Source organism: Ipomoea nil, unplaced genomic scaffold (genome assembly GCF_001879475.1).
Source record: "Ipomoea nil cultivar Tokyo-kokei standard unplaced genomic scaffold, Asagao_1.1 scaffold2516, whole genome shotgun sequence".
Classification (NCBI taxonomy): domain Eukaryota; kingdom Viridiplantae; phylum Streptophyta; class Magnoliopsida; order Solanales; family Convolvulaceae; genus Ipomoea; species Ipomoea nil.
Window position 1 is genome coordinate 608,586 of NW_017618944.1, and position 16,328 is coordinate 624,913.

At 33.1% G+C, this 16,328-nt stretch overlaps 2 protein-coding genes across 2 annotated transcripts; both read left to right on the forward strand.

Moving 5' to 3' along the window:
- Window positions 1-5,781: 5,781 nt before the first annotated feature.
- On the forward strand, window positions 5,782-6,575 carry LOC109153629. Its single transcript, XM_019301483.1, has one exon. It carries the CDS (start codon window positions 5,906-5,908, stop codon window positions 6,239-6,241), a length of 336 nt encoding a protein of 111 aa, XP_019157028.1. The 5' UTR covers window positions 5,782-5,905; the 3' UTR covers window positions 6,242-6,575.
- Window positions 6,576-12,708: 6,133 nt separating this feature from the next.
- LOC109153683 (UDP-glycosyltransferase 83A1-like) lies at window positions 12,709-14,553 on the forward strand. The gene is made up of 3 exons (XM_019301556.1): window positions 12,709-12,785; window positions 12,826-13,360; window positions 13,460-14,553. Exons 2-3 carry the CDS (start codon window positions 12,889-12,891, stop codon window positions 14,347-14,349), a joined length of 1,362 nt encoding a protein of 453 aa, XP_019157101.1. The 5' UTR covers window positions 12,709-12,785; window positions 12,826-12,888; the 3' UTR covers window positions 14,350-14,553.
- Window positions 14,554-16,328: the final 1,775 nt, after the last annotated feature.

Genomic DNA, 16,328 nt, shown 5'->3' on the forward strand with positions numbered 1-16,328 from the left:
AACTATATTAAAAATTTAGTACATAGTATTTAATATTACAAATTTTTAAGAACTTAGTAAACTACAATAGTAATTGAATTATTACAATTTTAGAGTCACCACGGATCAAAATTTTTAGACCTTTGAGATTTCTAACTCTAGATGTAGCAACATACAATTGACCTTTAAAGACCAAAATCACAATCTTAGTTCGGACATTGATTTTTTCTTCCAAATACTATCGAATTAAGTGTGTAATCAATAAAAGATGAGAACTAATAATTCGAGAAAATAGTCTTAATGTTACAAAGCCTACTTCACGTCAATTAAGTTGGAGAGTGTTGTTGGATAGTATCCGATGAATCCACGAATAACGCATCTTTGTCTCCGTAGTCCTCAATATGCACATCAACAATCTTAAATATTAAGCCGCCTAGCTATGCCATATATTAATTTCAAACTTATGAACTTTGGGGTTGCATGCAATAAAAAGTATATTTTAAATATACTAAGGGTACATTATATATGTATGTAAGGTACTTTCAATATAAAAATAATGTATTTTTAATATATTAAAAATGTATTTGATATTCATGATCCATACAATTATGTGGACCATCGTTCACACAATAATTTGCCAGTAGAAATTGAAATATAAATAAATATAATAAATAAATAAATAAATATATATATATATATATATATATATATATATATATATATATATATATATATATATATATATATATATATATATATTATAAACAGTCAGTGGAAATTATTATCATTATTATTATTGCAATTATTACTATTATTGTTATTGTTATTGTTATTATAATTAACAATATTATTATGGTCTTGTGAAAATTAAATGTTGATTATCATCATTTAATTTTCACAAGACCATATGGCTTTATTATATATAGGATATGAGGGTATGGATAAAAAGAAAAAAAAATTATGTTCTCATAACTGATCAGTCGCTTAAATTAAGAAAGTTAATATGTCACTTGCATTGAGAATCAAACTTGTAATCTTTTTATTATTACAAAACTAAGAGCCTGACCAATTTGACTGGGATTAATTAATAATCTTGATTCATCAATCATCAATATCATAATAATCCAATAGAAAGAAGAATCATTCTTTTCATTTGGTCTTTTGTGATAAAATACCTCCTCTACAAATCTACAATAATAACTTAGTCGATCTGTTTTCACCAATATATTGCCCAAATGCATGCCTCTCTTTCCATAACTTAATATTTAATAGATAATCGTTGGGGAAAGGCTACATTTGTATGGAAGGATTGAGTTGGAATGACAACTTTGTCGACAATTTAAGATTGCAGTTTTCATAATAATTTATCAATTTAATGCAATTGGCATAACGTGCAATACTTACACGTTGCACAACACGACAAAACAACACACTATATATCATTCATTTCCTCCCAAATTCTTTATCAATTTCGTCCAACCTGCAATATAATCACCATTGAATCAAACCGAAAGCACCAAATTAAATAATATAGTTGTCTCTATACATCTGTTTGCACTACTAAATTAATTATAAAAGATTGTGAATATTTGCATTTTGCAAACTGGAAATAAACTTTAGTAGTTGTTCCTTTTATAAAGGAACAACTACTAATTACCAACTAAATTATTTTAACTGTTAATTACTTTTGTGCATAATAATATGTTATTTATTTTACTAAAGTATATACTACACACATATATAATGAGGCTGGGGTGGGTGGGGGACAAGTGCCCCCATTAACCTTCTCTGGATCTACCTATGACTATATATATAAGTTGAAAATTTATCAAATTCTCTAGCGTTGAGTGATTAGTCTAATACAATTAAGAGGAGAACCATATTAGAACTAGATAACTAGAATACTTTAATTAATAATCTTGTCATTCATATATAATGATTATGGAAGTAGCTAGATTCATTATGGGAAACTCTCGCTTTTAGATTGTCTAAACATGCTTCATGCATGTTATCAAAAGAAAAGTGGATTAAGATTGGGAAACCACTTCCATCTTAAAAGATCTAGTTGTATGGATGAAATGAAAATCTTAAATTCTGAAATGTAGAGACATTGCAACTTTAATCAATTTTGATTGACTACTAGAAATTGAACCCGTATCTAATTATCACTAGTTTAGACTTGATAGTATAATCGTTGTTTTGTCAGATAGCCAGATAGGACACGTGTACACTATAGAAGTATGTATAATTTATGGGATGATGATAGAATGATTAACTCAATAGGCTAAATAAGTATTGACCCAACCGTTAGACATAATATTAAATTGCTTTATAAATAACAAAATTTATGAGTGAAGTATAAGTACGTGAAATACATGGGGAACAAGTTGGGAGTTGGAAAGATGATGGAAGAAGGAAATTAGAAAGGGAGAGAGAAAAGGTGGGTGGTGGGACGAGATGAGTAGGATGCAGGGAATGTGCAGAACATGCGGTACATTTGATGCTGCTGCGTTGTCTCACCGGCATTGGTCACATGTAATATCTCATCTCTACCATATGTACACCTCAATTCTCTTCTTTCTCTCTCTCTCTCCCTTTCAATCTTTATATATATAACTATAAATTACGGATCATATGAGAACCAATCTCTCCATAAGTTCATCAAAATCAATTTGAAAGACCAAAAACATAGATATATGAATAGATTAATTGAGAAAATAAAAAACACGCGTATATATATGAAACATTATGATGTGTGCATATTAAGTATGTCCTTATGTTGCACACAACACATACTTAATATGCACACAGCATAATGCTCCATATGCACACAGGCATTATAATGTACTAAATTGATTTTCATTAACTAATCAAAGGTTGGTTCTAATAGAAACATCACCAAATAACTATATATATATATATATATATATATATATATATATATATATATATATATATATATATATATATATATATGTGTGTGTGTGTGTGTGTGTGTGTGTGTGTGTGTGTGAGATTTTAATCACATAACAATTATGTTTCTCATATGTCTAGCTATAAGAAATCATCTTGTCCTTTTAATCCATTTTGAGTTGATGAGGGGGATTTTTCATATTTTTATTCTTTCTTATTTATTGGGGCCCGGGGGTTTGAGAATTTTGGATGTCATTTATTTTGACTTTTTTTTTCCTATGGGATATTTGCATGATTTTAGGAGTTTTATTTTAGGAAGATTATGAGTGTTTTTATGGGTTCTCTTTTATCGGTTACGTTCTACGTACCACAGTCCGTATCTCTCTTGCACGCTCTCCCTTTTCACTTACAATGGCTTCATCAATTGTTGGGTTTCCTAACACGGTTGACGTTTAATGTGTTTATACATTGAGAATTATTTTGAACTGTCTAAATGCTATGTTGTTAGGGTGGGATGTGCATTTCAGAATCACGTTGTTTGCGTATTTGTTTGGACTGTGTAGGATGGACTAGTTGTTTTGTGCATTTTAAGGTTCACGGTATGTGTGGTTTATGAATGATGCATTCTATCTAGGTTGTCTGTGCGTTTTAAGGGTCACTGTGTGTGCGTATCTGTGTGGTAGTGCAATCATGGCATTCCAGTCATGTTTTTGCATAGGGGGGGGGGGGGGGGGGGGTTCGTGGGGGTGTGCATTATGTGAAGGAGGTAAGAGGGTTTGAAACGGAAAATCAATAATTAAAAAAAAAGCATCTCTATTTTACCCCTAAATAATATGGCGAAAATATTTTTCACCCCAAAATAAACAATTTTGGCCTTTTTAATCAAAATAAATCTCATCCATGCATCTTAAAAGTTGGAAGGCCACAATTGGTTCTTAAGTACTCATTTTAAGATAGTTCCTATAAGATTAAAGCGCGCACACACACAATAAAGAGAGTAATCAAATCACACAACAAATTGAATTGGAAACCACCTCACAATGTCCTTGTTTGACAATCAGCAGTTAGCGATTAGTGTTAGCGGATTTGACTAGCGAATTATATCAACGTGGTAAAAAGATATTTAAAAAAAAAATTAGTTGTTTAGATTAACATGTAAAACGATCTAATTAAGGATATACATAATAATAATAATAGTTTTTAAAACAATAATAATAATAATAATAATAATAATAATAATAATAATAATAATAATAATAATAATAATAAGAAGTTAATAAAAGAAATAAAATAAAAAAAACAATTATATTGTATTCATATATACTATGAGTTACCTATTTAAATAAACAAATTTAACAATAAATTATTTATGTATGAACTTCTCATATATAATCTTGTTTGATATACTTTTAAATATTTATTTAATTATAAACATTGAACATTAACTTATTCGCGCAATGCGTGCGTAAAACTAGTATATATATATATATATATATAAGCATGTAAGCATAGTACTTGTAGTGGACGATAGACTTGGGTTGGGTGTGTTATGTAGGCGGTAGGCCGAGCTCGTTGGTGCATGTGCTTTCCCATGTGATTTTTTCTCTGAATGCTACCCTACACTATATTATTCACAGCGTACGTAATATTCATATATAAAAACTTCTCTCATCGGAGATAGATAGATACATGATGCTTTGCTGGCCCCCATACCACTTTCACTTGCACCCTTTTACGGACCCATACCGCTAGCTTCTCTCAATTTCACCCTTCCTATTTCTTTTTTGTTTTTTTTTTTTTAAACATTCTTATTTCTTGCGTTTTATTAGAATGAGAGTGAAATAAAAGAAGTGAATAAATAAATACTAAAATGCCATAATAATAATAATGATAATAAAAGGACGTGAAAAATGTGGTTATAATTGAGAGAGACCAAAACAAAAGAAAATAGATACACGGACACCGTAATAAATAGTGGGTCCGTAATTAATTGTTACGGGGTGTGTGTATTTTGGGAATTTTGCTGCAAGTAGCAAAGTGTAAACACGTGCCGTTGCAGATTGGGAAGGCTTTCTCAGGCCTGTCCATCTTCCCGCTATAAAGTGGTATACGAAAACGGGGGTGTCGTTTAGCGTGTGAAGTTACAAGATTGCCCATGAATCCATAATCTTCCCATCTCAAATATCTAGGAGCATTGTCCCCCCCAACTGGGGCGGCCAAACTTCATTATTGTATGGAGAGATGTAAAGGACCAAGATGATCTGGACCATTAATTTTGTGGGGAGCATTTTTGGATTTCTCAAAAATAACGAGAACTACAGCCTACACTGTTTTGTTTCTTTGTCTATTGGATATTACTGCACTTTTTTTTTTTAAAAAAAATTAATCTTAATTACATAAATGGAAAACCCGGTAATTATATCAATCACTTATTATTATTATGTCAAAAAGGTATAGTTAGTAGTAATGATGACACAATTTTAATTTTTTATATATGCCAAATTTACTCGTAATATTTTTTCATAGATAAAGTGCTCAACCTGACCCTTCAAAGGTCTCCGTCAAGAAATCCCTAGTTACCTAGTGCTGAACTTTGGCCCTTAATAGACCTCCGCCAATTGATTGAAAAACTGTATTACTATAATAAAACTAGTGACCGTGAAAAATGAAATTGAAAAATAAAACAACATTATCAGATGAAACTAAAGTGTAATTAGAATTATATTCCGTATTTATTTCATGGTCCTCGTTAAATTTGTTAGTTACTTGGTGTTGAACTTGACCTTTCACGAGTCTCCGCCCAACACTGGTTATAATGGCATATTTGTAATTTGGGAAGAAACAAGTGGCAGTTCTCGGAGTCTCCTTTACTTAAACCCGGTGTCCGTAAGGCGTTCCCCGTTACAGATTCACACCGGCCCTCAAATTTAACGCCGCTGTCTCCTCTCTTCCAAATTCTCAGCTCGCTCGCTCGCAACGTAACGCTTTTCTCTTCCACCGCCCAAATCGCAAAATGGGGTCAACGTCGACGCCACCCTCCGGCGGCCTACCGATGAGAAAGAGCGGAAGAAGATCCGGCTCACGGAGGAGAATCTGCGAGCTCCACCATCACAAGAGCCAACGGCCCCTCCTCCCCGGCACCGGAGATTCAGTTTCAGACAAGCTGGAGGCTCTCAAGCAACTCATTCCCTCCCACGATGAAGAGATTAAATCCGACCAGCTGTTCCAAGAAACCGCCGACTACATCGTTCTTCTCAGAACCCAAGTCTTGGTTTTGCAGAAGTTGATTGATATTTACGGGTCTTCCAACAACTCCGGCACCCAGAATACCCAGAATCCTCTATCGTAGGTAGCCTTGTCCTCTTCTCAGAATCCCGAAAAGTCTCGGAAAACAGAAAAAAAAAAAGCAACAAAAAGATTCTTTCTTTCTTTCGTTCTTTCTTTCTTGGGGGTTGGGGTGGGTGTTTTAGTTTCTGCCGTTTTGCTTTCAAGAAATGCAATGGGTGGGTAGTTCAGGTGAGTACTAATTCCCAAGATTCAACTAGTAGTCATCAATCATATAGTATCACAAAGATTTTAATCTTTCCTTTAGCACCTATCATGTATATTGCAGTTGAGCCCGGAATTCCTGTAAAATTTTCTTGAATCTCATGAAATACGACTACATTACTGTTAGAATCAAACGCTCATTACTAGTAAAAGTTATAGTCTGTAAAAAAGGGTATAACTTTATTTTTGTGTATCGTCACATTTTCGAAAAACTAGATGCTGCATTTGTCCCTTCAGGTCTTTGCTCCAACAAATTTACAGTCCACAAAGTCAAACATCTTATTAGGCGGAGCGATAAAAGACTTAGGGCAAAATCTAACACCCAGTATCTGAAAACAATATGATAACGGCGGTATATAAGCGTTTACCTTTTGACGTAATTGGTAAGCACTTAATCCTAAGTATGGTATCAGATTCTAACATATCCAGAAATTCATAAACTCTGCATAATTAGTACGGAGTAATTACTTTGTCCATTGAAACAGCGGAATCTAGTGTTGGTTGGATTCTAATGCAACAACAAAAAATGGAAATAAATGGAAGGGCGAGTGTATAGTATTCTAGGTTGTAGTTAATCTGCAGCATTAAAGCTGCTAGTACTGGTAAATTCAATTCGAGACTGTGAGTAGTGCTGACAAGAAATTAGGGCAAACACAGATGATGAGGAAGTCACATGATAATCAGACTGAAAATGACAGCACTGCCCTTTCATGTTACGGCGTCACATGCTATGTTACTACCGGGAAAGACACATAGACTTTTAGATACTCATTTTTTTTTTTTTTTTTTTTTTTGAGAATAACTTAGATACTCAGTTACTCACTATCTCCTAAAAATTTTACATGACATAACCCGTTATGATTAATTATGTAGGTTGTTAGCGTAACACAGCGATTAATAGTTGTTTCATACCTAAAATTAAGAATTAAACTATTAACATTTGATTAATAAAAATGAATGAGTTCCTTTCATTCAATTATGCCTCTCAGGTTAACTATTTGTGTGCATACTATACTGTCTAGAAAAAGAAATTTAACATATCTGTATTGTTGTGGAACAAGCTATATGTGTAATGTGTTAACATCCTTGCCATCAACTAGCTTTGGAACATTAGGCTGTACTCAACCCATACCCTTTTGTTAAGTGATGTGGCATTTGCCACAATATTTATATTTTTTTATTTGCTTATTTGGATTGCAAATTTGCAATCCAGTACAAAAGCTGCCGCAAGTTTTGTACTTTAAAAAAAAAATTGTTTCTTTACTTTTTAATATTTAAATGTAATTGATATAGATTAATAATGTTATTTTTATATATTGGGGTCCACTTTTGAAAGTTGATTGGATTTGCAAGGATGTAGTGTGAATAATAAATGATTTGCAAATTAAGTGATATGGAAGTGAGATTAATTTTTAAATGTGAAAGAGATTTGCAGGGATAAGAATAACCTTATAACATTATCTGCCTCCGAGATGGTTGGGCCTTGATGATTCGATTGAGGTTAAGCAACATGGCCTTGTACTGGATATGTTATGGCTAATTGGCTATGATATGTACATAATCGTTATATCGTGCATCAGGGCGTACAATGCATTGTGCGTCTCGCTCTGTCCAAAACGACGTCGTTTTGTTAAGTTGTGTGGGGAGTTGACGCGAAAGAGTTTGTGTATTCTTTTATACAATTATGTACATTTTATTATACAATTATGTATATTCAAAACATGAGATTTTTTTAAGAAGTTAACAGCAGACACGGAAAACGAAATTTCTAAAAAAAAAAAAAGAGAATACAAAACGACGTCATTTTGAGCAAGGATGCACAATGCATTGTTCGCCCTGGTGGACGATATAATTTGCCATATGTAGATTAGTCATCATTAATTGGTTGTGTTGCTATAATTTATGTGAAATTGGTACGAAATTAATCGTCAAAATATTAATTACGTAGCACATTTGTTCTGTATTTTTTATTGGCACATGTTGGACCAAAAAGGAATTCTATTTCTCCAAAGGATCATATAGCCATAAAATTTGAGTCCAATAAGGTTCATATTATTATTGGATATCACTCACCTCAATTTGCCAGATAAAGCGGGGTGTATTATTACATCCAAATTTTTATTAAAATTTAAATACTTTTAAAGATTTTAAAAGTTTAGTAGTATTTGATTTAAAATCTTTAAAAGTTTGTTGGTATTTGTTTAAGACTTTGATAGAGTTTTTAAAAGTCTACTCGTATTAAAAAATTTATTAACTTTTATAGATTTTATCATACTAAGTTTTCTGTAGTCATTTTCTTCATAAATATAAATAGTTGAAATCCAGTCCTCCAATCCCAAACTTTTCAACTTTAATTTCTCTCCAGAGTTTTACAGTACGTTTCATCAATAGTCATATACTTTTGAATTTTATTTTTTATTTTTATGTTCACATATATCTAAAAAAAATCATACCAAAAATTCGTTGGTGCAAACAACGTAGAACAAGACTTTGTCATTGTTCGCAGTAATAAAATTTGTATTTAGAAGTATTACTGCCATAGGAAAAAACTCTAACGGGTTGGTTAATGAAATTGATGCAAGAAGCTATGGTATTGAAGAAGATAATCAATATAGATTTGATTAACTATAATTTGATTTTGTTAACGATGGATTTAATTTACACAATACAATGTATAGGTAGATAGCCAAGATCCACAATTCTCACAATATACTTCATCAGAACCTCAACAGATAAATGTGGAAGCAACTTCAAAAAAGTATTCTAAGAATAAAAAAGAAGAATATGACCAAATATGAAGGAAATAGTAGCTCAACTGATGAAACAAATCGATTTAATGTGTTAGAAAAATTACCTAATATTGTTGATTCAATTATTATTAATATCCACAATTTGGTGCATAAAAAAGAAAAAGAGAATGGTTATTGGGATGCTATTAAGGAACTTCCAAATTTGGATATTGATACTTGTTTTAAGGACATGGAATGGTTGAACACAAAATCAAAGACGTATATGTTTCTAAATATGTCATTATAAGATCGTTATGATTGGATAATGTTCATATGGTCCAAATTAAATGTGAGTTCATAGTATTATTATTTGTTTCATACACTCTATATCATTTTGGGCATGTTTTCTTCGCTGGAAAATGTTTTCCTTGAATTTGAGGAAAACTGGCTTTTCCTTTGTTTAGTTCATGGAAAACATTTCCCTCACGAATGAGGAAAACATTTTCCACGCTCTTGATGTGAGCTTAATTGTACATGCTTCTAGTGTTAGTGTGAATCTATTTATTGGGTTTAAGTTCATGAAAATGTTGTTTTAAATGCATATTCCCCTGTTTTCTCATTTAGATATGATTTTACACTTGATTTGAATGTTTTACAGTGTTTGTTAGTGGTTTGGAACCATTATAGATCAATTGCAAAAGCAAGGAAAATTCTAGGACAAGTTTGGAGTCAAAACAGAGTTGGAGTGCTGAAACAGAAGATTCGACGCGTCAAGAAGGGTTCTTGACGCGTTGAGAAATTCTAGTAGGTGTTCCAAGGTTCCAGCCGAAGACTCGATGCGTCGAGTGATGTCTCAACGAAACGTCCAGTCGAGGCGTGTCGAAATACGACGTCAAACTCGACACGTCGAGACGTCGATTGGGCTGGGCGAGATTTTGGAATTTTTTGTGTGGAACTTTCCTATTTTGCCCCTCGCTTGGCTCCCGCTATAAAATCCCACCTTCCTCAACCCTAGAAGACTCTCAAGCTGCGTTTTGGAGACAAGAAAGAGAGATCAAGAGCTACAAGTTTCATTTGGAAGAAAGAAGAAAAGTTAGGAAGATTTGAGAGAATTTCTTGGTCTATTCTTTTACTTTCTTTGATTGCTTGTAAACTCTTTATATTATTGCTATGAATATTTTAGCCATGCTTGGCTAAATACCCTTAGAGATTCTTGAGTAAAAGTGTTTATGAACCTATGTGCCTAGTTCTCAGATTTCTTTAATATATTGATATTTGGGTTTTATACTTGTGTTGCAATTGTGATTTCATATTGTTGATGCTAGTAGTTAGTGGTCATAATTACTTGTTTCACATCTGTCTTTATGTCTTAACGGGAGTTAGGGTATAATTAAGAGCACCCACAATTGCACCTTGGGAGAGAGCATATATGTTAGGGAGTTAATTCTTAGGTATTGCACATCGGGAGATGGTATTAGTTAAGAGTTTATATTGAATGCTTGTTATTTCATTGTTGGGTGTTTATATCACGGGGTGAATATTCATTTAGGTTAGAGATTACGGGAGTAACTCTTTCCCTTGTTTGCATTCTCACACTTTTTTAAACTCAGATTTAATATTGTTCTTAAAATTGACACTATGTGATTAAATATTTGAATCTCAGGTATCTCACACTCTTTCTATTGTTTTCACAAACATGCTACTTTACTCTTTGAATTAGTTTTATAATTAATCAACCATTCATGATTTTCGTTAAGATTAGCTTCACAAGAATAAATTAGTAACTAATGCTTGATACGCCCACTTCCCTGTGGATAGATATACTTCGGACATTTATTTGTTTGAGAAATATATTGCAATCAACTCTTCCTTGGTATTTTGTTTTCCATGGGAAACAAGTAGGACAATTATGCTTTCACCAATTTTTCTTAAGTACCATTATTATTATTAGTGTTATTATTGTGTAGGGGTATAATTGTCTTTATATTCATTATTCCTTACAATTCCAAACCCAACCAAACAATGGAATCAATATTCTCAGTAATTTATTTTCCACCAATCAAACAATGTAATTAATTTTCCCGGTAATTTTATTTTCCATGGAATTTCAATTCCATTTTTCCTCAAATATTTTTCGAGAACCAAACGGGCCGTTAGTGAAAATTGATTGATATTGTCTTTATGTATAATATACTCTATTTTTGTGGCATTCAATTTTTTTTTTTTTTTGAAATGAATTAATTAATTTATGATTTATAAAAATATATTATATATTATATATTATAAAAGTTTTTGTATGAAATATAAATAATGTATCAATAGAAGTTATGAAATGTTTGTAAGGTGTACTAATTACTTACATTTGTAGATTTTTTAGTATAAAAATGTATTTAAAAGTTTATAAATGTTTGTCCTACATACTTTTATATACTCGTACATAGTTTATAAAAGTAAAAAAGATTGAGTTATAGTCAATATAGTCATGGACTATTCTGATTTTACTCAATTTAGTCCTAAATGACTTTCTGTGCTCAATTTCGTCATCGACTTTAATGGTTTTACACAATTTAGTCATTTGTTACAAATTCTGTTAGTTGACAATTAGAAATAGGATCATAATAGTAATTTCTCATCCTTCATCTCATTTGGGATGATTCTTTCTTCTTCCGATTATTAAGCTCCACGCAGAAATGAAGATCGTCGCCACCAAATCAATTCTAGCCCTAAATAAATAAATAAATATTTTCCTACAATTTGTTTAAATAGCTTTTTTTTAGTTGTATTTGGGTGCCCATCCGTTAGAGAAGCAATGGATAAGTAACAGAGAAACAACAGTAATGAGAAATTACCATTAGGATTCTATTTCTAACTGTTAACTGGCCAAATTTTTAACAAATGAGTAAACTGTGTAAAACCATCAAAGTCTAGGACTAAACTGAGCATAAAAAGTTATTTAGGACTAAATTGAGTAAAACCACTATAGTCGAGAACTATATGATAGTCTAGAAAAATTATTTGAGAACCGCCATATAATACATTCTTATCAATGTTGAGCAAATTTAATGAAATTCAAAAGAAACATGAAGCAAAAGTGAAAACTGTCAATGTAAGAGTGATAACTCTGGTATGAATGAAGAACTCAAAAACCTCACTAGTTTTATTGAGAAGTTAGACACTCTCAAGGAAGAGAACACAAGGCTGAAAAGGAGTGCAAATCAATAGAGATTAGAGATAAGAGAAAAGGAGTATAAACACGGGTAGTTAGGAATTGTAGCAGTCATCACGTACTCATTTAGCCATCACGTGTAAAATGTGATGCAACGATATAATGTGTCACTGCATTACTTGAAAGAAACCGCCGGAGATTAAATTGTCGGCAGCTACCAAAGGGCCAAACATGGCCCAATATATTACAAACGATATGACAATACATTATTTCTGAATGAATGGTGTCCACATATTTACTGAATTTGGTTGAATTCGCGACTGCCAAAGGCCTATAAAATGGAGTTCAACTACATGAAATCCCTAAATTTTATTTTATGATGTAGCAGACACTGATAAATTAATTTTTTACATGTGGGTCTTAATATAAATGTCTACACCTAAGTTTTGTATGTAGGAGTAAAAATTGAGAGTGGGAGTAGATATTTTCCCTATAAAATGCTGTTCGATCAGAAATTGAAGAAGCAAATTAGAGCAACAGAGCCATTTAAAGATGAGAAAGCCACATATCCTAGCCATACCATATCCAGCACAGGGCCATGTTATCCCTTTAATGGAGCTTTGCCAGTGCTTAGTCGAGCATGGCTGCAAAGTCACCTTCGTCAACTCTGAGTTCAACCACAACCGAATCATCGAATCCATGTCTGAAGCAGACAATGTTATAAACCTGGTATCGGTCCCTGACGGGTTGGCAGCTGAGGAGGATAGGAATGACCTGAAGAAGCTATTAGACGCATTCCATGAGGTTGTTCCAGGGAAGCTGGAGGCTCTCATTCATAACATAAATGAGTCGGTTGAGAACAGAGTTTCGTGTGTTATTGCCGACCAACATTTGGGTTGGGCGCTTGACTTGGCCAAGAAATTGGGACTCCAGCGAGCTGCTTTCTGGCCTGCTGCAGCTGCTACTCTAACCATGATGTTCAATATTCCAAAGCTACTTGATGATGGGGTTGTTGGCAAGAATGGTAACAACAACAAAAATATTAACTTTCTTTTCTTAGTGAACTAATAATTTCAATTCGTTCTAACACATATTAAATATACATTTTATTTGTTGTGACCAGGAGAAATACTGAGAAAGCAGAGCATCAAATTGTTGCCTCGAATGCCGGCTATGAACACTACAGATTTAGCGTGGAACTGTTTCAGCGATCCGGGGCAACAGAGGCTTCATTTCGATGTGGCGTTCAAAATCAATGAATCAGTGAAAGCAGCAGAGTGGCTACTCTGCAACTCATCTCAGGTGATGGAATATGAGGTATTTGCATTTTATCCGAATATGATACCTATTGGACCATTACTAGCAAGCAATCGTCTTGGGAAAACATCAGGCCACTTCTGGCGAGAGGACACAGATTGCCTGAAATGGCTTGACCAGCAGCCACTGAACTCTGTCATCTACGTTGCATTCGGAAGCCATACCATTTTCAACATGGCAGAGTTTCAAGAACTTGCCCTTGGGCTTGAACTCACCAACCGACCATTTTTATGGGTTGTTAGGCAAGGGTTTATTGAGGAAGCAGGAAATCCTTACCCTGAAGGGTTCATAGACAGAACCCGCAATCGTGGGCGGCTGGTTGAATGGGCACCTCAGCAGAAAGTGTTGGCGCATCCCTCTCTCGGCTGTTTCCTAAGCCATTGCGGCTGGAATTCTACAATTGAAGGTGTCAGCAATGGCTTGCCTTTCTTGTGCTGGCCATACTTTGCTGATCAGTTATTCAACAAAAGTTACATATGTGATGTTTGGAAGATTGGTTTGGGGTTCGATAGAAACGAGAATGGAATCATCGGACGACGGGAAATCAAGAACAAGGTGGAACAATTGTTTGGGGATGAAAACTTCAAAGCTAGAGCCGTGGATCTTCAAGCAGAGGTGGTGTCTAGTGTTAAAAGAGGAGGGTCTTCGTATAGGAATTTCAGTAGTTTCGTTAACTGGATTAAGGCAACAAATTAAGCAAATCTCTACTGTCCGTCAAAACTGCTTGAGTCACTGATAATAATCTGTCAAGCAACATTATGTATTGTACTTCTGTTCCTTAAATGAAGCCTAAAAATGTTTCATAAATTACTTGATCCCTTTTCCTATGTTCAATTAGACACTGATGATGGATTGAAACTACTCCATATTGTATGTTAAGAATAACATATAATCACAATACATAATTTTGGTGATTTAAATACCTTTTTTTTTTAATATTTTTTTATATTTTTATTTTTATGACGAGAGAAATCCTACAACTCTTTTGAGGGTAGGTAAACTCTACATTGTGACCTTAGTCGATAAAGGCCTACAAGGAAATAAATCAGTCTAGGTTACTCATAGCTGATTAGCTCAAACCACGAAGGCAATGATTCGAACTCGTGACCTTGTGGTCAGGGGCGGAACCAGGATTGAATAGTGCGGGGGCCAACTACGGTTGATGGATGTACTAAATCTTGATATCCAGTTAACATATTTTAAAATAATCATTACATTACAAATGTAATAAAGTTTAGAATAAATCATTTATAATTGAATCTATATTAAAATATTTTGTAATATGCTTTTAAATGCACATTGCAATTGCTTTGTACAGTTGAAAGAATGAAAACATTCACGCATGTTTTCAAAGACGGTTGATTATTTCTTAAAAACTACCATTTCACAACATAACATAATAGCAATTGCTTTCTCAAATACATATACTACACAATTTTTACATTATTATGCATGTTAAATTAAATACAAAATTTATTACAAAATCACAAATCTGCATAATTAACCAAACAAATTAAATGCACCTTGATATCCATTATTTAAGAATCAAATGGTCATAGATGTGAAAGTTGGAAAGAATGACCAGAGATCGAGTCTCACCAGCGGCAGTTTGGGAGTAACCTCTCAAAGTGAGGGGGCGTCTTGTGCGCAGTGAGCAAAGATCTAGCTTCTGTGGTTCATGTTCAGTTGAGTTACCATGATTTACATCCTCCTAGCTGCTCTGTCGGGGCGGGGTGTAGGGGGCCCTTAGGATTGGAGTACAACCTTTTGGAAAGAAGAATCAAACAAAACAACTATTTAAAATAAACAATATAATATGAAACAAAAATTAACCAAACAAGCTAAGTAGTTAGAAACAAACCAAAAAAAAAAAAACAAAAAAAAAAAAAAAACAGAAAAAACAAAAACAAAAACTAACTTGAAAAATATGCATAGATTTTAATGACAAAATTATCTACATAATTTGAAATGTGAGAGAACCGGAGAAGTTAAGAAGATGAAAAAGTTTATAACTTAGCCTGTAAGATTAATTTAAGTGGGAGGGGTTCCAAATATTTTGAAGGAACAACAAAATTTTAATATTCTATATAATATTATTTTAAAAAATTAATATTATATATAATATTAAAAAAATTGGGGGTGGGATAGGGGTAGGGATGGGGTGGGGGGGGGGTGCAACTTGCAAGGCCCACATGGCATACACCCTCCGCCTTTACTTGTAGTTACAAATGTGGATCTCTTGCCTCGTGGTTAAATACCTTTTCCTTTTGCGGTTGAAAGAGTAAGGAACAAAAGCAAGCAAAAATATGATCCATAAAGTGTTAATGTTATGAATAGGACCTACATAATTAGTCATAACATATTAGGTTGATATGTTCCTTAAGTCAATAGTGTTCTGAATAGCATATTTCAAGTAGATGCGTGCAAACTCCATTAAAGAACTTAGAGAGAGAAATTAAATATAGAAAAAAAAACGATTTGTAAGCATTATTATGCTCATGGTTGCAATAGGCGCTAGGCACTAGTCAGACGGTAGAGGAGCGCCTAACGCCTAAGCGGTTAACTTAAAAAAAAAAAAAACAATGCACGTGTGTGCGTGGGTATATATATATATATATATATATATATATATATATATATATATATATATATATATATATATATATATATATAGC

Coding starts and splice junctions, on each gene's coding strand:
- LOC109153629 (XM_019301483.1), top strand. CDS start 5,906: ATGGGGTCAACGTCGACGCCACCCTCCGGCGGCCTACCGATGAGAAAG.
- LOC109153683 (XM_019301556.1), top strand. CDS start 12,889: ATGAGAAAGCCACATATCCTAGCCATACCATATCCAGCACAGGGCCAT. Junction 13,361..13,459: donor TGGGGTTGTTGGCAAGAATG/GTAACAACAACA, acceptor TGTTGTGACCAG/GAGAAATACTGAGAAAGCAG.